Source organism: Agelaius phoeniceus, chromosome 9 (genome assembly GCF_051311805.1).
Source record: "Agelaius phoeniceus isolate bAgePho1 chromosome 9, bAgePho1.hap1, whole genome shotgun sequence".
In the NCBI taxonomy this organism is placed as follows: Eukaryota; Metazoa; Chordata; class Aves; order Passeriformes; family Icteridae; genus Agelaius; species Agelaius phoeniceus.
In genome coordinates this window covers 2783347-2809450 of record NC_135273.1, presented here as the reverse complement: position 1 = coordinate 2809450, position 26104 = coordinate 2783347, and the positions used below count along the sequence as shown (strand labels likewise).

Sequence of the window (26104 nt, the reverse complement as noted above, 5' to 3'; positions counted from 1 at the left end):
AGATTGAATACAGACTTTTCATGTTGCTTTTGTACAATAGAAGCATTCATTTTTTGTGTTATACTTGGGATTATTCTTTCTTTCTGGGAAACCTCTCACATTAACTGCTGTGATTACAGACATCACAAACTGCTTGATAAGAGGGGATGCAGGAGGCTAAAACCAAGATAAAAAAAATCAGCTTTCACAGGATAAAAACACAATAGACAAGATTTAAATAACTATGAGGCCTCAAAAGTTCAGTTTCTAAGTCGCTGGTGTGATGACAAATCGTTTTGTTTTGCAAAATTTAAGAATATTTTGCAGCTCCCTCTAATTTATTTCAGTTGCCATGGACTTGCCCCTATTTGAAATCTAACAGCTGAACTTTGCAGTTATTCCACCACGTAAAACTTTCCAGTTGGTGAATTATTACCTGAATTTGCCTTTGGAAGGGAAAGCAGAAAACCAAATCTCTATTCATAACGTGCTTTTACTACACACCCACATTTGTTTCATCTTGAAATTACCCTTTTTGGATTCCATTGCAACAGGTGGAGAAACCCAGACAGAGAATTAATAATCGAGATTAAACCAAAAATGTTGTCATATGACCATGAAACAGGGCATGGGGGCTGTTGGTTTTATCACCAGATTCAGCAGAAAACAATTGGCCTTTGCCATTGCCTTTTTTTTCTTTTCTAATCACTCAGGCTTTCAGCTCTGAAATGGTGCAGAAAAGTCTGGAATCCATGATTAAATCTTAAAGCCCTCAAACCTGTAACTCCTGGCAGCTTTTTGGGGTGAAACGTGGAGTTCCCTCCAGCTTTCTTTTGGCTGTGGATGTCACCTGGATGGGAAGGAGCAGGGCTGGGCTGTCAGCACCCAGCCCAGGCAGCCCTGACTGCTTTTCTGAGAGGGAAGCAGCTGCTGCCTAGCAACCACCCAAACCTGTTTGTGTATTCCAGTTCTTGTGCAAAAATAAGCTCAGATATCAAATTATTGCATTCAACAATAATTGCATTCAACACCAGAGCTGCATCAGATGGGTAAGAAAGAGCATTGTCCTGTAATTCCTCATTCTCCAAGGTTGTGTTTGTAAAATACACACACCTCCCCCCAACAAATCCAATGCCAGGCCAATCAGAAAAATATTTCAATATGTGAATAGTTATTTTTTGTAATAGTTATCCTTTAAGAGCTACTTGCATGGATAAAGTCATTCATATAGCTTTACATTTTAATGATGATGTCACTAAGGGTGATATAGGAACAAACTTAAAACTTGTTGCATTCTCTTGGGCATTACACAAATTTCCCTGCAAAAAATTTGACCCTGTGGTTTAGAAGTCCTGATTTTTCTCCTAATTATTATTTACTGCATGTGAAACAAGTAAGGAAAAGAAAAGCCAACCAAAACAAGAAAAAAACCCAACAACTTTTGCACTGTGCCCTCTACTTAGATCACATTTTTAGCCTGATTTCCAAAAGGAATTTGATTAATGCCCTATCCTTCTTTATGCCCAACCTGAGATTTTTGAAGTTGAGGTCTCTTCCAAGCAAGTTGACAGAAGGGTTGATAGCTGATGTCCCAACAAGCTGACCACAAAAACCAATGGATTTGTGAGAACGAGAGGATGCCACAGACAGAATCTGACCAGGTCATCCCTGTTGGATCCATGGACACGTTTCCCACTCAGGCAGGACACATCCCTCCCTCCCACATGGGAGCAGGCACAGGGGCAGATGGAAGAGGGGAAGGGAAAGGAGACATGAGGAGGAGTGAGGAACAATATTTGGGTCTGGGCTCATGGGCTCTGTCAGCTCTCATGGAATGGCCTCTTTTTGTCAGCCTGCATTTTCCATTTCACATTCTTGTTTTCATTCTCTAAAAATATATGGAAATCTCCTGGTAAGATTATGGAAATTGAGGGGCTTGGAGAAAATCAAATAATGCCACAGCTGCTTGACTCTGGTAGTGGGGTACCTCAGACATAACCATCTGTGCTGTTAGAAGTCACAGAGCAAAGCACTGCTGGAGCAGTCACCCTCCTAAATGTGACAGACTCAGCATCAGATTCCCAGATTTTACTGCAGAGAATGCTTGGAATAATGCCATGTGAAGTGATAGCTGAGCAGCTCAGAACAACCAAATGCTGAAACAATTCTCTCTCCAAGGCAAATGAGGTGGCTGGGGACGGTTGCCACCAGCACCACTTTGTTTGTCCTGCAGTTGTTCCTTTCCACAACAATCTCTGATCCAGAGCCAACACACAAACCATTAAATAACTCAGCTGCACTCTTCCCCCAGCCAAACCCTCCACATCCAGCCTTTCCATTGGGTGCTTTGGGATGGAATTGATCCCAAACATCTCTCCTGCTTTTGGGACACAACTCCAAGGTTAGGTCAAGACTACTACAGAAAGAAGCAGGGAAAGGAGCTTGCATGGTGTGAAGTAATGCTGTAATAAAACAACTTCCAGGACACAGACTTTGCTGGATGTTCTTTCAGAAACCTCTTTGGTGACCGTTGATACTCCCTGTTCCATCAAACCCTGGGAATGACCTGCAGGACATGGCTGAGTCCTTTCAGGCTCAACAAGGAGCACCCTGAGCTCCCAGCCCTGTGCTGGGACGTGACCAGGTCAGGATCTGCCCAAAGCCAAGGGCAGCAAAGCTCAGGTGGAAGGTTCAGTTTATTCTGGGAAAGCTGCTGCTGGAAATGTGGATGTGAAACTGTACAGCCAACCCACATGGCTGCAGCCCTCAGCAAACTGAGTGCACCCTTTCTGCACCCATATCTTCTTTTTATCCTGGTTTTCTTGGACCAATAGGCTCAGGTAGATATCTCTATTGGATTAGTTCCACAGAGTTAATTTGCAATTTTAATTTGATGTGTTTTTTGGTTTGTGTAGTTTTGATTTTTTGGTTTTTTTGTGTTTTTTTTAAGGATGAGATGTGGCTTTGTCTGTTTGCCTTTTTTTTTTTTTTTTTTTTTTTGGTTTGTTATGGACGTGTTTTATATCGGCTCCAAAAAGGTCCCTTGGTGGCTCTTATATCCAAAGGGAAAATGGAGAAAAGCCTGCTCTTTGCTAGGACAGGTAAAATTGTGTGCTGGGAGCACTCCAGCAGCTGTCCCACCCTGAGGAAGTAAACAGGCCAGTTTTATTTCCAACTCTGCACCACAGAGCTCAGTGATCCTGAATTTTCTCTCCTCAAACCCACCCATGCAATCTGGATGGTGGGAATGCTAAACAGATGTGCACACACAGGGATTCACTCTAGAGAGCACTGCATTATTCAAGGGAGGCAAAAAGGCCAATATTTACAACAGGAGAATTTACTGTAAATTAAACCCAACCAACAGCAGCCCACAGGACAGACAAACACTGCAGGGATACCTGCAAGGGCATTGGGTTAAAGGTTAGTCCTCTTTAGACAGATTAAAACCCAAGCTTTAATTTTTTTTTTCAAAAAAAATTTCAAATACACTCAGAAGTACATGCACTTTATGTGCTTAGTGGGATAAAGGTCATCTATGATGTTAAAAAAAACCCATCCCAATAATTCCAGCAAGTCACTCATTATTTAAATAAAAAGGCAAAAATATTTCTTACAACCTAAACTGAAAGCATGATTTTGGAGGATGTGTCTTGTCTATGTCATATTGATTTAAAACCATCTTATTACTCTAAATGTAGTTAGCCTTAGTTAAAAGAATGTTGGGATTAACACCTTGGCCAGAAATTTAATGCTGATCGACGTATAAATGTAGATTTATATACTTCATTCAACAGTTAAGGGAAGTTTATTAAGTCAAAATTATGGGGATTTCTCTAATTTATAATGGTCTTTTTATATTTCAATAAAATACTGAAATGAGCACAAGATGTTTCTGTGCCTTGGGTATACATTGGTGTTTCTGGCTGTGTATTGTGATAATATTAGGATTTTCCCAGGATTTCCAAGGTTGAGAACGTGGGGTTTGGGGGATTTTTGGTGTTTTGGGTTTTTTCCACTTAGTTCCCTGTTGCCTTTTAAAAAGCAATAGCTAAATCAAGGTGTTATTTATTTCCTTGCATATAGACAACTAAAAGTTCTGCCAGCTCCAAACCTTGTTCTTCCCAACCCTCTCCTTTCCTTACAAAGCCTCCATGTCATGGTTGTCCATTGGCAGAGCTGGATAAATATGGTAAATGAGCTGGATAAATCTGGTAAATAGAGCTGGAAAGATCTGGTAAATGCTCAACCCAAATTATTGTAACTCCACTCAGATTCCTGGAAAAAACTCCTCCTTTTTGGACACAACTCCAGGGTTAGGTCAAGACTACAACAGAAAGAAGCAGGGAAAGGAGCTTACATGGTGTGAAGTAATGCTGTAATAAAATCCAATATTTCCCTGAAGTTTGCAATACCTGCACCTACAGCAGGTTATGATAACAGCCTCTGCTTTGTGGGGAGAAATAAACAGCTTTATGTTCCTGACCTCCAGCACACACTGCCACGAAATCAGAGTGCAATTGGAGCTATTTGCTGCTTTTTAGACATTCATTTCTCTTCCCTGGTGCTGAAAAGGCCTGGCTGAAGGCAGCTTATACTAGATTAGGCTTCCAACACCTTCATGCATTATAGACTCCAAAGACATTTTTTCCTCCTGCTCTGAGAAGGTGAAAGTGTTGAGTCATTTCTTTTAAAGACCTGGTGGAAGTTATTGTTCATTAAATGAAAGAGCTGGTGCTCCAGGCAGGGCTCAGAGCTGCTCTGCCAGGCTGGGCTTAGGGATGCTGCTCCAGGCTGGGCTCAGGGATGCTCTCCCAGGCTGGGCTCAGGGATGCTCTCCCAGGCCAGGCTCAGGGATGCTGCTCCAGGCTGGGCTCAGGGATGCTCTCCCAGGCCAGGCTCAGGGATGCTGCTCCAGGCTGGGCTCAGGGATGCTGCTCCAGGCTGGGCTCAGGGATGCTCTCCCAGGCTGGGCTCAGGGATGCTGCTCCAGGCTGGGCTCAGGGATGCCGCTCCAGGCTGGGCTCAGGGATGCTCTTCCAGGCTGGGTTTAGGGATGCTGCTCCAGGCTGGGCTTAGGGATGCTCTCTCCAGGCCAGGCTCAGGGATGCTCTCCCAGGCTGAGCTCAGGGATGCCGCTCCAGGCTGGGCTTAGGGATGCTGCTCCAGGCTGGGCTCAGGGATGCTCTCCCAGGCTGGGCTCAGGGATGCTGCTCCAGGCTGGGCTCAGGGATGCTCTCCCAGGCCTGGCTCGGGGATGCTGCTCCAGGCCCAGCTCAAGGATGTTTCATATCCAGCTGCAGCTTCCATGTCCCCTCGTGACTCAGCTCCTGCTCCCCTCTGCTGCTCTGCTCACCCTTCCCTGGCTTAGCTGAGCCAGGCTCAGCAGCTTGCCTGAGATCCTGACAGGGATTACCAGGAGCTCATGGATGCAGCCAGTGCCAGCAATAATTAGGGTTTCAAACGCGAGCGCCTGGTGGGAAGGGATTGTCATTTGTGGAGCCAGTCCCTTTAATGCAGAAACAACCCCCGTGCTATGGAGAGGATAATTTGGCAGTTCCAGTCCCAGTGGCTCAGAGACATAAAATCCAGGCTCATCAATGTGTAAGATTAGAAGTAATTAGCCCCTATATGGCAAAGTCATCGCTCAGGAACTCGGCGCCGTCTGGGGACTGGTGTAACGGTGCCTCAGGGACAAGTAAGATGGGACCTTTGACTTGAGCGATTTGGAAGGGGCTGAGACCTAATTAAATCTGCAAAGATGCTGTAACTGCATTAAAAGGGATTTTTAAATATGAGCCATATTCCCTTTCACTAAACAAACTAGGTGTATTCCACCCTGGAACAGGGAGAGAATTAATCAAGGGACAGCGAGCCAACAGCTGCTGTGCGGCTGCCAAAGAGAAGATGATACAGGATTATACAGAATTGAAGAGCATTTAATAAGAATTCAGGGATACTTACAAGAATTGAAGAATATTTAACAGGATTTTTGGAAGGATGAGGTTTTATTCAGCTGTGGTGAAAACCAAGCACATAACCCTCATTGTAAATCCAAGAGAATGTAGGGATTTTTTAAATCTGTTTCTCCAAATGTTTAACTTATAATAAACACTGATTGCCTTACATAAATAAAAGCTAATTTCCTTGTAAAAAATAATATACAATTTACTTTTTCACTCATTAAAAAAACCAACTTGCAGCTTTTCAAAGAGGGGTACACAGGGCTATTATATTTCTGCTACTGAGCTCTACACAGCACTTCCCATCTTCCTTTTCCTTAAAAAGGCTTGGCATTTTGTACTGGAAAAAGGAAAGATTGTTAAGTTCTCTTCTCAGCAGTGATTGCCTCATTTATATGATCTTATCTTCTCCCAAGGATAAAAAAAATTCACTGTATAATATTAATATTTTTCTAGCATAATTCAGCCCTCTGCCTTTGTCAGTGCAGAGCTGGATCCTCAAAGCCTGGAAGGTGAGTGGAAAAGTGTTTTAAGGGCATGAACTCAGAGTGGGACAACAGAAACATCCTGATGGCAAAGGGAAAAGAGCACTGGGATGACATAGGGAAGTTTAGACACTTCATCATTCTGCCTAAAAAAGATTAACTACAACAGCATCAAACTCATGGGCAGGCAGGTCAGTGCTGAGAGAAATCACCATTTAGGCAAAAATCTTCAATATTATTTTTCTAAAGTCTCAGAAGCAATTAGATCTTTGCATTTTTGATGGTGGTAGGGCTATAGGTTACTGCTTTTACAAAAGAACCATGTTCAGCCATTCCTGAGGGAATTCAGGGTTATTTATACTGAAATTATGCATTGTTATTATACTGAAATTATCCATTGCTACTTATACTGAAATTACCCATTGTTTGGACTGCCTATAAACCTGTGAAGTCAGTAATCTTTATTTGAGCCAAACTTGGTGAACAAACCTATAAATACATTATCTTATAGAACACATCTACAGCCTATGGGGTGACTGAAAGCCTGTTATTAGCATGATCCCAAAAATGATTCACTCAACAAACCCCTTACAAACCAGCCCCAAAAATAAAGAGGTCACCTCCCTGGGGGTGTAGTTCTGAGTTAATTTTAGAAAAATTTTGATCATGGAATGGTTTGGGTTGGAAGGGACCTAAATTCCATCCCATCCCTCCCACCCCCTGCCATGGTGTCTCAGGTTTAGCTCAGTGTGTATTCAATTCAAAATTCCCATCTGTCAGAGCTGGGGCACTTATCTCTGTTCGTGGGGCAGTTTTCTTTATCTCTCCCACAACCAATCCTCCCTCCAGGAGACCTCTTCTACTCGTGGGCCATTCATTATTAATTCTCTTCTGTCCATGGCCAGTGAGTGTCCCTGCATGGCTGATCCAATCCCATCATCCCATGGGGAGATGCTCCGCCCAGGGGAGGAGCCAAGCATTCCTACCTGGGTACAATCTGAGCTTTGGGACAGCACAGCAGCCTGTGCCCCCTGCGTTGCCAGAGGAGCAGCTTCTGCTGCCCTGCATTGCCAGAGAGAGCCCAGGCCCATCTGCAGCAGCCCTGGAGCTGCAGAGGAAAACTCCCCCCTTGTGCAGGATCTCTGCTCCAGCAGAGCCACAGCTGGCACTGCAGGAGGGCTGAGCCCCCATGGGATGGGGCTGTGCCACCACCCTGACACACAGGGGGTTCTGACTCTCTCAGAGTTGTTTTGTATTACTGCTTTTTTTTTTTTTTTTTTCTCCTAATAAAGAACTGTTATTCTTGCTCCCATATCTTTGCCTGAGAGCCCCTTAATTTCAAAATTATAACAATTCAGAGGGAGGGGATTTGCATTTTCCATTTCAGGGGAGGCTCCTTCCTTCCTCAGCAGACACCTGGCTTTTCAAACCGAGGCACATGGGCAAGGACACCTTCCAATATCCCAGATGCTCCCAGCCCCAATGTCCAGCCTGGCCTTGGACACTTGCAGGGATGCAGGGGCAGCCACAGCTGCTCTGGGCTATGCACTGAGTACCTCAACCACTGCTGAGCTGTGGAAATTAATTCCTCATCATAATCATGGCTAAGTGGAGCGGTGCTCTCCCTTAATTCCAGCAGGTACATGGAATGGTTTCTTCTCTGCCCCATTTGGGCAGATCCTGGTGTCATTCCTGGGGATATCCATCCCTGAAGAATGCAGTTCCAGCAGCAGCTGTGTGGGAAAGCTCAGTGGGCTCTTTCTTTACAAGAATAGAAATTTAACCAGTGACTGTGTTTTTAGTAAAGCTTGATGAGCTCGATGGCTCCTCAATCACCATGAGAAAAATCAACAGCAATCAAAGTGCTCTGGTATTTCAAACTTTCAAGTGACCTTTCAAGGGGATTTCAGTGTGAAAATACAATATGGGGAAACTCTGTGGATTTGGGGATTCATCTTATAGCCAAAGCCTTTGCTAAATGTCTCCTGCTAGAAATGCAGAATAAACAGCAGTGGGGATCAAAGGTAGGGGAATAAAAATGAAGGAAAAGGTGGGTGGTGACCAGCTGGTGACCTGGGTCAAGCACACATGTAATAATTTTCTTCAATTCTGGGTGTTAGAAATGTCCCTCAGCTTTCAGAAAGAGAGCAATCCCACTTAGACAAAGTGGGAAACATGAGTGGGACACAGGGAACAAAAAAAAATCCCTCACATGAAAAATAGTCCCACTCTAATGGCATAGGAAAAGGCACTGGAGAGAAGGAAAATAGGGAATTTTACTGGGAAAACCCTGGGGACTGAGGAGGAGGCTGCAAAGAAAGCCTGGCTCCATCCTCTCCAGAAGAGAACAGCAGTTAATGCTTTTAAAGTTGAGAGAGTTTTTATGGATTTTTTTGAGTTGTTTTTTTTCTCCCCAGCTAAAAGCTGAAGGAAAGTTGTTTATAAAAGCCTCTGTATTTTTGGACAGAATGGACAGAGAAAATCTCAGGTTAAAAAAAGAAACAAAAAAACCAACAAAAAAATTTACAAAGAACAGTGAAAACAAGGAAAGCTGAATTTGTACGTGGAGCTTAAAAATAGCAACTGAAGCAATACAAAGTGTGTGAGTTTGAATATGAGCACACAGCACAAAAGTGCTGAGTAACCCAGAGTGCTGCTTAAATTTTAAAAAGGGATCTTGATATCTCAGGCATCTCAAAATTAGGATAGGATTAGGATACATCAGAGGATAATATGAAAAAAATATATAAAGCCAGTGTAAATTACCTCAATAAGACTGAAGACCAGGGTGACAAAACAACAGAGCCAGAAATCAAAGAAAATATAAACAAATAGTATAGAGTAGGGCTTCCACATCTCCCTAAACTCATCCTAAATGAGCAGAAGTACTCTAGGAGTTGATATTTTCCCAGAATGACCCTGAAAGGGGCACATTACTGCAAAATACTGACACTAAATGAGTTGGGAATCATTAGCAAGTCAAAAAAAGAAGTAATAGGGTAGAGATTCCCTAAAATCACAAAATTCAGAAGATGCATAGGAAGAGGTATGAGGAGATGTGAAGCTCCTGGGTACATTAAAATAGAGTTTTTCTGCACAAAATGTAATTAAATCTTGACTCTCAATGACCATAATCAGGATAATGAAGTAACTGATGATCTACAACAAAATCCTACCCTCCCCAAAGAGTAAATTGATCAAATCACTCCATTACACCATTATTTTAGCATGTATAAACTGCAAAAACCATTAGAAATTTCCTTTGAATTCCTTGAAGGAATTGGTAGCTGCAGCCCTCTTTGTTGTATTTTTACAGAGGAATTCTCTAAATGAACAAAACAGAAACAAGTTTATTTCAGCCAAACCAACATGCACTGGTCTGAGGAGGAAATCTCTGCTCTAAAATAGAAATTAAGTTGTTTATTGAAACACAAAGCAGCACATTCAAGGTTTTTGCTCATCCCATGTTATAGGAGGATATTTTAGAAGGAAAGGTCCTAAGTTTCACACTCCTTATTGATGTTGGGAAACAATGACAGATTTATTGTAAAGGTTTGTCAGCAGCAGCAGTGAGGTCACTGTGCCCCAAGAAAGGAAAATGTTCATTTACCTGTAACCCCACCCCAGTGAAACCTTCCTCACCCAACCCTTTGGCTGCACAAAACATGCATTTACCTTATAAAGCTCAAATTGTGCATCAGTGTTCAGCTAATTGGAGGTTTGCTGTCATTAATTTAGATAATATACATTCATCTCACATAAATAGCTTCTAGGAGCTTCTTTAATTTAACCTTTCTTTTGGCCTCCTTTTTTCACTGTCACACAACCAGCAATTGAGAGCTCACAAATGACCTCCTGTGCCACAGCCCTGCCATAACAATCCATGGGAGGAATTTCATAAAACAGATTAAATTCTACAGCGTTGGCTTTGATGAATTAGTAGAATTTGTTACCTGCAGCTGCTCAGAGTTAATCTTTGATTTTCAGCTGAGTGTTGGAAGGAGTAAACCAGGGACATGTTGTAGTTTTGACACCTTCATGGCTGAAATGGAAATAGAGCCACAAAATCCACAGAAGCAAAACCTTTACAGATTTTTGCCTTTTATCTCTCTTATCTCACTGCCTAAAACAATATCTGAGGAGGGACCTCCCATGACAAAAGTGTTTCTGAATACATTTTGAGATTATTACAATTATTCTATAATGATTATTCCTTGCTGCCTGGTGTCACATCAGAAAGAAGCAGAGCTGAGCATCATTTCCCCACAAAGCTTCAAAGGTGGCAAATGATCCCAAGGTAAAAAATGAGCTCCAGCACAGCAAATCACCCAAAATGTTTTGTTCAACATTAAATTATTATTCACCATTTAAATTAAGGATAGCAAGGGAAATTCATTCTGAGCCTTTTCCATTTCCCTCAGACTCACAATTTGGCTAATGAACCAAGAAAGCAATTAGTGAAACATCTCAATTTATAGCAGGTTGAAGTAATCTTTAGCCAGGGCACAGTTAAAACTCCTGCACTGTGAAAAGGAGACTTTTCATCTCCTGAAGCAGCTCTGGGGAGTTAATGAGAGCATCAGCAATGGCACAATTTGTCATTTCTGGCTGCCCTGGATCCCTGGCAGTGCCCAAGGCCAGGCTGGACACTGGAGCTGGGAGCAGCCTGGGACAGTGGGAGGTGTCCCTGCCATGGCTGGGGTGGCACTGGGTGGGATTTAAGGCCCCTTCCAACTCAAACCATGGGAGCACAGCAGGAATTTCCACAAGATATGGAATTTTTTTCAGGCATTTATCCCATTCAGCTCAGTTAAACACTTCCACACAGCATCTGGGAGCAATCCATCCAAAGTTCCACAGCACTGTGGTGGGCACTTCCCAGTTCCCAGCTTTAGAGGGATTTCATTTCTGTGGGACAGCACTTCCATGGATGATCATCTGCTCATCCTTTGTTGCAGTAAGGTAGAAAAACTATTTGAAAAAGCCTTATAAAACCAGGCCTGCTCTGGCTGGCCTGTCATTTCTTCTTAGTCAAGCTGGCATTTTACAAGTTCCCATGTGAAAGCAATCCTGGTGTGAGCAGCCCATTAACATAAAAAAATATTCCTGGGTGAAAAACAACTAACACCTGTATAAATTGCTTTTACACCTTAGATAGAAAAATGAAAACTATCTCTCACAAACAACTTTTCAGCACAGACACACTGAGAGTTTGATACAATCAATACAATCAATAACAACCTGTTACTGACCAATAAAGTAATTGGCAAGAAAGCTCCTGACCAATTGGAGTCCCACACGAGGTCTGTGAAACTGTATAAAAAGGAGTTCTGTGAATAAAGAATGGCCTTTCTCCACCATGAACAAAATAATTCTGTGTGATTTATTCCCATAATGCTGCTGTGCCATCCCAGTGGGAAAAGGGGAGAAGCAGAAGAAGGGGAGCACTTCCATGGGGAAGTGGGAAGTGCAGCCTGCCTGACTCATGCAGAGTTAATGAACTCCAGAGCAGGACACAAGTCAGGAATTGTACAGGGACACACTCAGATCACTACCAAAATGCAAGAAATAATTTGATATTCTCAAACATTATTGAGCTGCAATCAGCAGATCACTCACAAAAGGAACCAGGACTTGTGAACAGATTAATGCAAACAACTTTTCAGCACAAAAAATGGGGAATAAGGAAAACAAGGCTGCATAAGGAGCAGGATATTATGGAAAATACAATGGAAATAACATAACTTAGTGGAATGCTGCAGTATTTTGCCTAGTAATGATTGGTGTCTGTAAAATTTTAAGGGGACCTGAGTTGATTATGCATATTTGTTATTTTAAGACTTTATGATAGATACTCCTATAGCAAAGATTTGGGAATGGGCAATAAACGTAGGAAGTGGGGTTTTTTTTGTTTGTTAAAATTCAATGCATCAATAAGCACAACTTGGCTAAAAAAATAAATACTTAATTGCAATTCAACCAAAAGCTCCCCCTGAGGCTTGGGCTCAGTTGGATGCTGGGTGCTAAAATCAGCCTCTCCCTTTTCCTTAGAATAGCAAAGAAAAAAGAAAACGAGCTTGACTTTATTTACAGCAATGGTACATAAAGTCAAGCTCAATCTTAGGAGAAGCGTGAGCCTGGGTAATTGAGTCAGGAAGAGGAGTGGAAGTCTCCTGTGACAGCCTGTAATTGTCAGAGTTCCAGTTAAATGCAGCAGACACGGATTCAATTCATATTTTGAATGCCTGGGTAGTGCCTGGATCAAACCTGGCCTCCAGACCTCTGGAGAGCTGCTTCTCTCTGCAGCGTGCTCCTTCCTCTCTGACACAGAGAACATTAACCAGAAAACTACATGGGTAATTCTGCACTCTGTGCTGAAAATATTTCATTTAGGGCTGCATCAGAACCTCCATCCCCTTAGCAACTGGGGGGTTCCTGCTGGAAACAGCGATGGGGAAGATGGGGCTCTGGGAATGTCAGAGGCAAGCGAGGATTCTGTGGGTGTGAAATTGTTGGCAATTATGTCTGAGCACTGGCTGCACATGTTTTTGCTGAATGTGTTCAGATTTACTGGAGGAATTGGCCTGAAGTATTTACTGAATTCTGGGAGGCCTGATTAAAATAAACTGTGCTCAAGACACTTGTACTGTACAGAGACTCTGGAGTCCAGGGAGAGCTCTGGATGTGTCAGACACCAAAACAACAACAAATTAAAGAAAGGAATTGGCTCAGGAAATATTACTGCTGGTTCCTGAAAACAAGCTAAAATGCAGTTGCTACCTAAGGAGCACAAAGGGAAAGAGAAAGAACAAGAGAAGCAATAAAGTGGAATTTGGATGTGGCAGAGCAGCTCGCTGCAGATCCACACAGGCAATGAGCACAGGTAATTAAGACTGAATCATTCCATGGTGTCCTGCCATTCCTTTCCAGGCTGGAAGGGTTGGAAAGGCAGGCCTGGGATGAGGGGAAAACACCCCTTCCTGCCTCCCTCCCTCCTCCCTCAGCTGCCAGACCCAGGGCAAGGCTCCATTTACCAGCCTGGGAACTGCCTTAGGTTGGAAATGGAGGGGTGTATTCTATTTCCATCTGTCAGAGGGGATGCAGGTATCTGCTGTTCATTGAGCGGTTTTCTTTATCTCTCCCACAACCAATCCTCCCTCCAGGAGATATCTTCTGTTCATGGGCCATTAATTATTAGTTATTTTCTGTCCATGGCCAGTGAGTGTCCCTGCATGGCTGATCCAATTCCAGCATCCCATGGGGAGATGCTCCGCCCAGGGGAGGAGCCAAGCATTCCTACCTGGGTACAATCTGAGGTTTGGGACACCACAGCAGCCTCTGCCCAGTGCATTGCCAGAGGAGCAGCTTCTGCTGCCCTGCATTGCCAGAGGAGCAGCTTCTGCTGCCCTGCATTGCCAGAGAGAGCCCAGGCCCATCTCCAGCAGCCCTGGAGCTGCAGAGGAAAACTCCCCCCTTGTGCAGGATCCCTGCTCCAGCAGAGCCACAGCTGGCACTGCAGGAGGGCTGAGCCCCCATGGGATGGGGCTGTGCCACCCCCTGACACACAGGGGGCAGGGACTGCTCTGACTCTCTCAGTGTTGTTTTGTATTACTGCTTTTTTATTTTTATCTTTTTTTTTTCTCCTAATAAACAACTGTTATTCCTATTCCCATATCTTTGCCTGAGAGCCCCTTAATTTCAAAATTACAATAATTCAGAGGGAGGGGGTTTACATTTTCCGTTCCAAGAGAGGCTCCTCCTTTCCTTAGCAGACACCTGGCTTTTCAAACCAAGACAGGAACACAGGCAGCAGCAGAGGTTTCCTTGCAGCTCACTCTTCAGGTTTCTCCCCTCTGGATCTCTCTGGCCTATCTGGTGGAAGGAGCCACCAAAGCAGCTCTTTCACTCTGCACAAGCCACGAACCCCACATCCAGCCCTCTTCCCTTAGAGGCTTCCATGGCCTCCCCAGAGCTCACTGATTATGGAGAGGTTTGCAGGGAATGACAATTTAGAAGTGGGACCATTCCCAACCAGGCACTGTGGGAATCAGGTTTGGGTTGGAAAGGACCTCGAAGGTCACCCGATTCCAGCTCCTGCCATTGCAGGGACACCTTCCCTAATCCAGTGGTCCAGGAGCTGCGATTCCACCCCAGTGCCAACCCCACAGGGGGAGAGCAGCAGCAGCAACACGAGTGGAGCCCTTTTCACAGCCCCCAGTGAGCCCTGAGCAGGAGGAGATCCCCTGGTTTCCTCCTGGTTTCATGGAAGAGGGCTCAGAGATCCATTTCCAAGCCCTTTTATCTTCCCACCTACAGGAGAACAGGACCTGCAGTGGTGTTTGGCTCCTGCATCCTCCACCCACATACAGCAACCAAGCCAGCCCAGGTTTCCTGTGGCATTCACATTCTCTGAAAAAATTCCTTGGCTCAGGGATTTTCTCCTGGGAAGCTGAGAGGCCTCAGAGAAAAGGAAAACAATTCTGATCTCATTTGCTTCTCCTGTGTTGTGCTCATGTGGAATGTGTTTGGAGATTGTTTCATTGGACTCTGCTGTGAGTTGTTTTCACTCTTTGGCCAATCAGAGCCAAGCTGTGTTGGGACTCTGGAAAGAATCACAAGTTTTCATTATTATCTTTTTAGCCTTCTGTAAGTATCCTTGCTGTATTTTTTAGTATAGTATAATATTCTTTAATAGAATATAGTATCATAAAGTAATAAATTAGCCTTCTGAGAACATGGAGTCAGATGCATCTTTCCCTTGTTTGTCGGGGGCCCTGTTTCACAATAGTTTCCCACGGGACAGAAGGAGGAGGAGGAGGAGGCTGTTTCTGCCCCCTCAGGTGCTCAGGGAAGGGCTGAGTGCTGCTCAGGGAGGCTGTGGCTTTGGGCAGCACAGCAGTGCACAAATTGCCATCCAGCACGCAGAGGAGCCCAGAGCCCAACTCAGACCTCGCGCCAAAATCCTGCTCTCCTGCCTCCTCAGAGGATGCAAAAAGAAGATGAAACCTTTCCTAATGATCCCCTGGTGCCACTGTGACCGTGGGTACCAAGGAGACAACACAAGTGTGGTGTGGTAGGGATGACTCCCCAGGCCACAGCTCAATTTCGTGTCTAAGGCAAAGCTGCAGCTCTTTGGATGAAGAAGAGGTCATTTAGGCAAACATAAAAATACTTCCTTGAGCACAGAAGCATCTCTCTGCTATCTTACCCATAAACTCCAGATTAATCTGCTGTTCTAAAGTGTTTATAGGTAATATCATGGGAGTTTCCTTTTAAAGAGTTTTATTTTACAGCTAAATTGCCAGCTTGTATTCCAAAATCTCAGCTACGAGGTTCCACACATTTTGGGGGATCTGCAGGATTGATGTGCTCAATTTCTGCCTCTCAGACTCTACTATCTGCTTTTTTCAGTCATCCTGCTACGAGGCATTTCTCCAGGAAGGTGATTTTCCTTCCTGTTCACTGTATCTCTGGCAGAAAATGCATTTTAGTGAACTAATTAAATAGAGTTGGATTGTACATCAAATATCAGTAATAATATCAGGCACTAACGTTCTGGCTGCTGTGAGAACAGGTTGCAATACACATTGTACCTGCAATACATCACTGGGATAATGATTTGATGCATCTGTGCTGTTAAATCCTCCCTTGGCAGAGTGACCAGCAAGCAAAGGACTGGAAAATATTTATGGGAAAGAGGATTCTGGAATGGTGGAGGGAAGCATCCTCCTCTGTGTGCCGTCCTTCCCTGGACTTCTCCTCCCAGCCGCATTCCCAGGGCTTGTGTGAGGCTGTATCCCAAATTTTCTCCTCATTTTCTGACTCTCCAGAGTATGAGCAGCTCTCCTTTTCTGTATTCTACTTATTAATTATAATTAATTGAACTCCTGTTTAATTAAAATCTAGTGTATCCCAGAAAAACCTGAGCTAAACCAGCTTATGTTTTTAAATACATTTTTCCCCCTCCCAAAGGATTCCCGAGTCCTTCACAAGCTACAACCACAGAATGATTAAGATTAAAGCTTTTCTTGAGTTCAGTTTTAATTCTGTGAGTTAATTTAATTGAGGAGAAGGCACATTGATAACTTGTCCTCATTTCCCATTTCTGTGGAATAAAAAAAAGGAGATCTTAGCTAAGCAAAACAATGTCCCCAGGAGAGGAAATTCTTGAGATGCTCAAAATGCAGCACCTGTAGCCAGTGTTTCTTCTCAAGTGTAGAGAAGAAAATAAGGATATTTTTTGGGAGGAACAAAGTTCACAGAACCCTTCTGGAAAATGCTAAACTTAATTCCTTGTTCATCAACTGTGATCTCCCCAGATTCAGAATTCTGAGTTTTCAGTGACCCACTCATCCTCTAATGTCCATAATTCCCCAAAAAGAGCCATGAAAAGAAGCAAAAAGTACTCAGTATAACAATAAAAATATAAATTGACCTATAAATTGTCACTGCCCAGGTTCATTTGGGCACTGGGGGATGGAAGCACCAGGCTCACATCCATCTCCATTAATATTTTCAGCCAAAGGTTAAAGAACAGTAAAACCAACTAAGCTGTCAGAGAAAATACATATTAGCATCTAGATTAGCAGTTATTATCTGCATTTCCCATCAGCAGACAACAGGGAAATACGTGATGATGGCTTCAGATATTTTTTCAGAAAGGTTAAGGGGCCCCTGGATTCAAAGGGCTGGGAAAGACTGGCCTGGGAGATAAATGGCCTGGCCCTGGCATGTGCTGTGCATCCTCAGTACATCTGGACTCTGGCTGGAATTAAAATTCATATTGCAGCAGCAATTAAAAGACAGAAGTAGGTCAGGAGCTGTTGTTCAAGGCAATGTGCAGGCAAGGAAAGAAAGGGAAAAACCCAGAGTGAGCAGTGTTTGCCTGCTAGGAAATTCAGCAGTGAGAAAGTCAGGCTGAGGTAACAGTGAGAGGATGAAACAGGGAAAGGAGAGTTTGGGTGGTTCAGCCCTGGGCCCAGCAGGCAAAGGCTGACATCAACTCCCTCATTTCCATGGAGAGAGCATTTCATTGTGCATGGCCAGGCCATCCTCCCACAGTGCCCTCCCTGCGTGTCACACGCTGGGACAATGCCCTTTGTGGGATCTCAACCAGCTCCAGGCATGGAAAATGGGAATGAAACCACATTGCTTCAATTGCTCCTTGAAAAACAGAGGGATTTGGTGCAGTCACCTGCAGGCTGCTCCTCTGCCTTTGCAAAGCTGACAATTAATGCAGGTGAGGGATCTCATGGGCAGCTCAGCCACAGAAAATTGAGCAAAGTGAGCCCCAGCCACCTAATGTTGATTAAACCTTGCTTTCAGTTTAATCTGTTCTTACAGGTGTCCTGTTAACCAAAACTACATTAAAAACAATGTTCTCTTGTTCTGCACGGGAACTTTGCCTGTTAAAGTTTGATTTTATCCAGAAAGGGAATTTAAAAATAATTTTAAATGCTCCAAAGAGCAGCAGCTGGTTTCAGAAGAGGCAGAAGCTCTCCATGTGTGGCCCTGGGCTCTGCCTTGCCCTGTTTCTCATGGGAATTGCAGGGCCAAGCCCTGCCAGGTATCTCCCCAAGCTGCCCAGCCTCCCAAATCCATTTTCCATACTGGCAGCTTCACGTGGCACTAGGAATCCAGAGCAATAGAAGCAGAAAACTAAATGCAATCAGTTAAACCCAAAGAGATCTGAAACCCAGTCCCAGAGGTGTCCCAGAGCACCCATGGCCATATGGCCAGAGTTACCTTCTGCTGCCAAAACACTTCTTTTTTCCATTTTATTTATCCTACAGGCACAAGGGAAAATATGTCCATATTCTCTTGATTCCATTCTTCTTCCAAAAGACAGCCAAGGTAATTGTGATTAGCTGATTTTGTCACTGGTTATTGTGTTTCCTGCACTGTTTTGTCCTCTGCCCCTCATAAACCCTGCACTGATGGGCTTTAATCACCAGCAAAGGTTTCTATACCTCGTTCCACCTCCTGCCATGGGCACTAAAGACATTTTTAGCTGTTTGTGATACAAGCCTGTGCAGGACCCTAATAATTATTAATGGCAGCACACCATCAACAAGTGGGGACCCAACACTTAGAGCTGTTTGTACTTTGCAGGGAGGGGAGGAAGAGAATCCCTTGTCACAGGTATTGGTCAGGGCTTATTCCCCAGAGGAGTTTGCTCAGTGGATTGCCAGGTGTGTGACTGAGGAGTTACAGCATCACCCAATTAACTCAGTGATTAATGCACAGCACTGGTGGCAATCTGGGACAGGTTTGGGGTGGGACCACACACAGAGGTGGGAGTGGGGCTGTCCCCTGCTCTCCCAGGGATGCAGAAATGTCTCATGGATCAGGAGCAGCAGTGCAGGAGACAAGAACGCCCTTGAAAATGCCCTGGGGGGACATTGGGGTTGGGCTGGAGCACAAACAAGCGAGGAGTGTTGGGAACTCTGCTCCCAGGCTGGGATTTGCAGCAGAGGAACTCGTGGAGGACAAGGGAAAACCTTCATTTTAAAAATATGCATTGCAGATTTATCATCTGCCTGTAGTCATCCATGAAATACAACATGTACACTCACACCAGCTTAGCTTTTCCACTTAAAATCACAAGATCACAGAATAACTGAGGTTGGAAAGGACCTCAAAGTCACAGGATCACAGCATCATTAGGGCTGGAAATTACCTCCAAGATCATCAAGTCCAACCTCTGACCAGGTACCAGCCATGACAACGAGAGACATAAGAATGACACATCAATAATCACAGAAAACACCTTTTCTATACACAATTTATACCAATAAAAGCCCCCCAAACCCAGCCATTTTACATCACTGCACACACAATTTTTGATACAAAACAGGCTGAACCATTCCAGAGCATATTTTGGCCAAGATTGAAAAACTTTCCAAGAAATTTGCTTGAACAGCCACCTCTGGAATTCTCAAAAAGTAATAAAAACTAAAATGGGCACTTAACCTGTGCCCAATGCCAGAAGGAGATCCTCAAGTAACAATTGCTGCATGTGTGATTTGGATTTTTATAGGTAGAATTCAATAAAAAAGAGCAGATGCAAGAAATGCACCTTCAAAACTCATAAAGTCCAAATTAACACACAACCAGTGCTTGTGGGGTTCTCCAAGGACTGGGAACTCTCCATGGGCAGGGTTCAGGGGCGGAAAGGGACCTCCCTGGAGGGAGCTGATGCTGCTGCTGGGACTCTGCATGGAGTAAGAGAAGGGAAATTCTGCCCAGGGCCACTGCAGCCTCCTGCAGCTGCCACTTTGTGCCCCCAGCCCTTGGCACCGGGGTCATTTTATGGCTTCCAGCTCTCTGAGAGCGATGTAACCTCAGCCCTAAACTGCTTCTGCAGCAAATAAATGCTGCTAATCTACTAAACCTCACGTTTAAATAGAAACCACCATGTAAGAAAGCTGAGGGAAGAAAACCAGCTCGTTCTTGATAGCTCAATGCAACAACAAAAAGCCAATAGAGACTTAATGCCAACCTCGCTTCAGAGTAAGCTTTTAATATCACCTGGAATCATCATCCAGTGCATTTTCACTTGTAATTTTTTTCTATTTCAACTTTTCACTTACAATTTTTTCTAATTTTCCCCCACAGAGCAGTGACTGTAAAGGGTCACTCCCCTCCACCCCACCAGCGCTGGCAGCAGCACAAACACAGAGCACCAGGAGCAGTTCATGACTATTTATACTTCACAACCCCATCCTGCTGAAAGCTTTTAGGTAATTAGTTTTCCTCATTAACAGATGCTCTGCCTGGGGAAGGGCACTCAGGTGCTCCCAAGCCCCCTCCTGGATTACAGGGCAGCACCACGCTGGCTGGGAGGGCAAAGCTCAGAAATGCTGAGCTGGGCTGGTGAAAAGGGCAACAAAACCACCACGTTTGTATAAAAATGTGTCATTCCTGCAAGATCACAGAGCATCACAGCAGTAAAAAACACTCCCTGGACATTATCACAGTCCCCTTGTATTTAAATCAGATGGACAATATTTATCAACATCAATTTTAGGGAGACCCAAATACACTTTAAGGGCCAGCAGGAGTTTTATGGTGCTAAAGTTGCATCCTATCCTAAAAAAAACCCCAAAAAAGCAAATTTGATACATCCCATGGACCAAAAAGTGATTTGCAAACACAGGGAACAGGGGTAGCCAATAAAACACGTGGGGTTTGTACCTTCTCCCTGCCACATCTCATCCATTATCCCGTTTTTCTCTTTCACACTTGCAGAGGCAAAACGGACATCAGGTAAAGCCTAATTTAATATTATCACTAATGCATTCAAACACATCAGCAAGAGCTGTGTTGCTAAAATTGCAGTGCAGAAAAAACCCAGGTAAAACACTGTTATCTCCTTGGAAAAGCTGGGCCTGGTGCTCCAGCACCCAGTGATGTCTATTGAAAGCAGCAGGATTATTTTCCTGAATAAGGATGACTCCCATGGTTAAGGAGTGCAGGATTACATCCATTCTTTGCATATCTCCGGGTGTTTACACATCCCTCTTTTCACCTCTTGGTTTTTTGTTGTTTTCTTTTTTTTTTTTTTTTTTTTAACATGGGCATTTAATTACTGTTAGCACCAGATATCATTGTGCTGGACTTGTATCCCTTCAAAATTTGGCTGGGTTTGAGATGCCAAAGAAGAAATGCTTTTGTGATCAAAACAAAGGAAATAAAGCAGGAGCAGCAGAATGTGGACTATGCAATTAAAAACAAATAAAAAGAGAGGGAACTTGTTATTCACAATCAAGGCTTATTCATGATTCATCTCACATCCCTGCTCCTACCCCTGGCCTCTGCTCTCGGGAGCTGATTGCTTTTGTATCAATTTTTAACTGTGCCAAGGACTGAGTTACCTGAGAGCTCCCAGGCACTGCTGGCAGGAGCGCTGCTGGAAAATAACTCAGACAGTTGAACACGTGTTATAGGTAGGTGCTGTTAATGATTAACAGAACAAAAATACTTTGATGTTTTTCGCCTTATAAAGAAGGGGTGAGAGTTGCTTTAGTTCGTCACTACCATGTGCTTTATATATAAAATATATCTCCTCACTATCCTTAGGAAAATTAGGTTACTTTTCCACTACTTTAAGGTAAAATAGAGCATTGAATGCAGAGTTATTAATTAAGAACTTGATGCAGGTCTCAGGTCACTGAGAAATGACATTGAGAAATGTCTCTAACTGAATAAAAACAACAGCACAAGTTAAACTTCCGACAGGGAACCAACTTTTTTTTCTATGGAAAACAAAACTTCTTTCAAGCTCTCACATTTCACACCAAATTACATTAATCTTAGTTTGGGAAAATCATAAAGGGAACATAAATATCTTTTGTTTTAGTATCTTGTCCAGGGCTAGCTACAGGGAGGGGGGGGGGTTGAAAACTTAAATACCACCAGCTAATTTCAGACAGCTTCATCACAACTTCAGTGCCGGTTCTGTAGGTGCTGTTTACATATTCCCTAGAGTTAAAAAGAAAAGTACTTCCTGCCTTTTTAGGCTTTTTTAAACTCACTTCAAACTCCAAAAGAACAGAGTCTGGTTTCAGAAAGACCGGCACAGGAGCGAAAGGAGCTGGCAGGACGCTCAGAACCCCCCCCAAGTTGCCCAAACTCGCCCCAAACTCACCCCAAAGCCGCGTTTCCCTCCAGCCCGGGGTGCAGAAGATGCCCGAGGGCTGCGCTGGCCGGGGCATCCCCGGGATGCGCTCCCGGCCGGGTGACAGCGACAGGACCAGCCCGGAGCTGCCAGCACATCAATTATTCACCCTCCAGCGCCGCTGCAGCTGCTCTGCTCCGGCACCGCTCACTGCCGGCTTTGTGTCCCGCGAAAATCGGATTTAACAGCCCCGGGGAGAGACAAGCTGGGTGCGCTGGCTGGGGACAGCCCGTGTCGCACCTGTGCCCTCTCGCTCGCCCTTGGGTGCTGGGAGCAGCTCTTGATTTAAATATTGAAGTTGTGTCCCTCCTTCTGAGGGTTCTGGAGCAAAGTTAAGAGGAAATGTTCAAATCTGCTGCTTGCACATATTTCTGTAGTGACCTCCCGGACTTTTAAATAGCGAACACCTGTTCACCAAAATGTTCCCGTTCACCAAAATGTTCCTGTTCACCAAAATGTTCCTGTCCGCCAAAATGTTCCCATTCACCAAAATGTTCCTGTTCACCAAAATGTTCCTGTTCATAAAATGTTCCTGTTTATAAAATGTTCCTATTCACCAAAATGTTCCTGTTCAGCAAAATGTTCCTTTTTGCCAAAATGTTCCTGTTCATAAAATGTTCCTGTCCACCAAAATGTTCCTGTTCAGCACAATGTTCCTGTTCACCAAAATGTTCCTGTTCGCCAAAATGTTCCTGTTCACCAAAATGTTCCTGTTTGCCAAAATGTTCATGTTCTAAGCATGAAAGGGGGGGAAAAAAGCACAGCAAATTCCTAATTCACTCCAATATCCATTGCAGTGTTGTTTTTGAAATTATGTTTTCAAGGTGATATTTTCCACCGGGGTGTTTTAATTTTTATTGCAAGTTTTTAAATTAATCAGTGGTAGCACCATTTTTCTCCTCGATGTTTGCCATTTAGAAATCATTAGTAACTGAATATAACAACAATTTAATAATCATCCTTCTGATAATTGATCACAAGACTAATGATGGAACACAATGAAGGATTTTTAATCATTTACCTGTGTAGTTATGTAATACCTTAATGGGGTAAACAAAGATTGACATCATTTTCTCTGATACTGCTAAGAGCAGCACTGGAATATTGCATTAATTTCAGTATCCATATTCTAAATAGAACTATAGAAAAAACTGCTCAGAAATTATTTGAACTCACTAAGGAGAATGAAAAACATGTGATTCAGCCTGGTTTGCTGTCCAAAAGGATACTGAGAGTTAATTTGATTACAGTGCCCCAAGGGTTTTTCAAGGAGAAAATACCTCGAAGTACTTCTGAGGTAGATATTTCTTTGGAGACAGTGATTACATGCTGCAAAAATGTTCTGAGTACACCAGTGACCTCTGCATTTCTTAGATACCTTTCTAGAAAATATGCTTTTGCCAAACAAACAACAAAATTTACAGAACTTAAAATGCAGAGAACGTAAGAGCAGATTCCTTTAAATCCTTTTAGAGTTGCATTGTGCTCATGTTGTTCCTTGGATCTCCAGTACCTTCCTATCAGCTGCATGTGGTGATTTTAGCAATCTTTAAATAAATAAAAAAGAAAAATTGCAATGATTTCAGGATTTCACCCAGAGAACCATGACATTGTAATGCAAATGAGGCTGATGAATGTTTCATGGCAGACTTCAAAACGTTTGCTGCTGAGCCTTTCTAGAGCAGCCCAGGTGGATGCACTTCTCCTCCCACCTTTTTCTCATTATTCCAGTTAGGATAAGAAAGAAAAACAACTTGGGGCACAAGGACATGAAATAATTTGATTTTGCTTGAGAATTATAAATGAAGCTTATTTCTGCCTCTAATATTCCAGCTCTAGAAGGTTTAGAGTGAGAAAAACACAACTTTATTCAGTGTTTGATGTAGATAGGATTGAATGACTTTTAAGACTTTGATCACCAGCTTAAAACTGCAGCAGGGACAGAAGGGTTTGTGATTATCTGCTGGATTTTGGCACCAACCAGGATCTGCTGTTCCTTCCAGATTGCAGGTGCACTTTGGAGGTGCTGATTACAGAGATCACTGCTGAGGTCACCCCCTCCTATGGCAGACTTGTGACAACGGCAAAAAAAAAAAGTGTTTTCACCTGAACTGAATGCTGGAAATGTCCTTTAGGATGTGTGCAGCATGAAAGGAAAGGTCAGGCTGCAAGGAGGAAGATAGCCAGACAGATATTGGCCAAGCCAGCCCTTGGAAATGTTTCCCAGCAGGATGCTCTGAGCCCAAACCCAGCCCTGATTGGGAGCATTAAATGATATCTGTGGCTGCAGCTGGGCAGGGCATTGTGCACGTCCAGATCAGGTCCTGCCCAAAACTGGAACTGCCACCCCTCCAGAGGATTGTGCACGTCCAGATCAGGTCCTGCCCCAAAACTGGCACCTCCTGCCACCCCTCCAGGGGTCTGCAGGTGGATGCTGAACACCAAAAAGTGCAAGGGGCGTGGGGAAGGGGAGTTGCTGTCTGTTGGTGCTACATGAGTTTTGCCTGGGGAAAAAAAATTTGATTGACAGAGTTGTAGCTGAGAGTCCCTGTTCAGACAGTGTCACATATGCAAGGCAGTGACAAATTATGCTTGACTGCACTTGAAAGCTGCAGAAATGTTGAGTAGCACGGGCAGGGAGATGGGGTTCCTATCCATTGCCATCAAAATATCATCTTTTAGTGCTGTTGACAGTTTAATAGCTACTTCTGGATGGTGGAGAGCATTGTGAAGTGCTGCCACTGTATTATTAACCCAGGCTGGAGCTTCCCTGCAAATCAGAGCGAAAATCCACACAAATGGAACTTCTGAAACAGTTTTAGATTAAAGGTGTGCTGGTCACAACAGGAATTGTATCTCTCTGTCTGCATCTCAGGGGGATCCAATAACTCTTTAACCCCTGATTACGTTATCATTTATTTCCTGAGATCACAGAATCATTCATGTTGGAAAAGACTCCAAAACCATCAAATCCAACCATTAACCCAGCCCTGCCACATCCACCACTAAACCACATCCCTAAGCACATCCCAGGGCCAAGCTCCATTCCATTTTCAAAATCCAGGTGATGGAATTCTGTTCAAATCAAACATTTTTGGTGCCATTTGTCTCCTCCAGGCAGCTGAGGTGGGATGTGGATGTGGATATGGATGTGGATATGGACATGGATATATCCTGCTCTGATCTGCAGGATACAATGTGTGATACTGCTCCTGAGAAAATGCAGCTGTGCAAAGCTGGATCTGTGGATGAGACTGCCTGAAATCATTCCTGGGGTGTACAGAGCTGTGCCACACCTTGGAAATGGCTTGCAGGGCCCCAGTCTGTGACAGTTCAGAGCAGATTTGTGTAATATCACCCAGCCTCAGCATATCCTGTGGCTGGGGAGGTGTGGTGTGATGGTGTGGCCACAGGAAAGGTTTGGGATTCAGCAGATTGGAGTGTGACTCTCTATTGATACCTTTAAATTAGCTATCACTGTAGTATCTGCTTTCTGTCAAGGTGCTGCAGGAAATCAGTGAGATGCATCTGGGAGCAGAGTGAATCAATTCCCTGCTCTGCCTGGGGGCTCACCCTTCCCTGCTGGCTGTTTCCCAGCTTGTCACCTCACTTATTTCCCTTTTTTTTCCACTGTTCCTTGGCACCATTGGCAGGGAATGTGCTCCCTGCTGGGACACCTGCCTGGAACTGCCACCTCCCCATGGTGGCACCTGCCCCAGCTGGCTGAGCTGACTTTGGGGTGAAACCCTCAGCATTTTCCTTCTGTACTCAGCACTGCTGAGGAGCACCTTGAATCCTGTCCCCACTTAGGAGTCCCTCACTCAAGAAAGGAATTAAGGGGCTGGAACTGGTCCAGGGAAAGGAACGGAGCTGGGAAGGGTCTGGAGCTCCAGTGAGGGGCTGAGGGAGCTGGGCAGGGGCTGAGCCTGGAGCAAAGGAGGCTCAGGGGGCCCTTGTGGCTCTGCACAGCTCCTGCCAGGAGGGCACAGGGACAGGAG

General features: G+C 44.1%; 1 protein-coding gene across 2 annotated transcripts in view; it reads right to left on the bottom strand.

The window, feature by feature from the left end:
- C9H10orf90 (chromosome 9 C10orf90 homolog) overlaps window positions 1-22447 on the bottom strand; it is a 63399-nt gene extending 40952 nt beyond the window's left edge. Inside the window, exon 1 of one of the 2 annotated variants that reach the window (XM_077182776.1) lies at window positions 22077-22447. In XM_077182776.1, the coding sequence (XP_077038891.1) occupies window positions 22077-22143 (67 nt within the window). In that variant the 5' untranslated portion in view covers window positions 22144-22447. Of the gene's footprint in view, window positions 1-10380; window positions 10516-22076 lie in introns of those variants that run through there. The other variant, XM_077182777.1, reaches the window with a different exon arrangement.
- Window positions 22448-26104: the final 3657 nt, after the last annotated feature.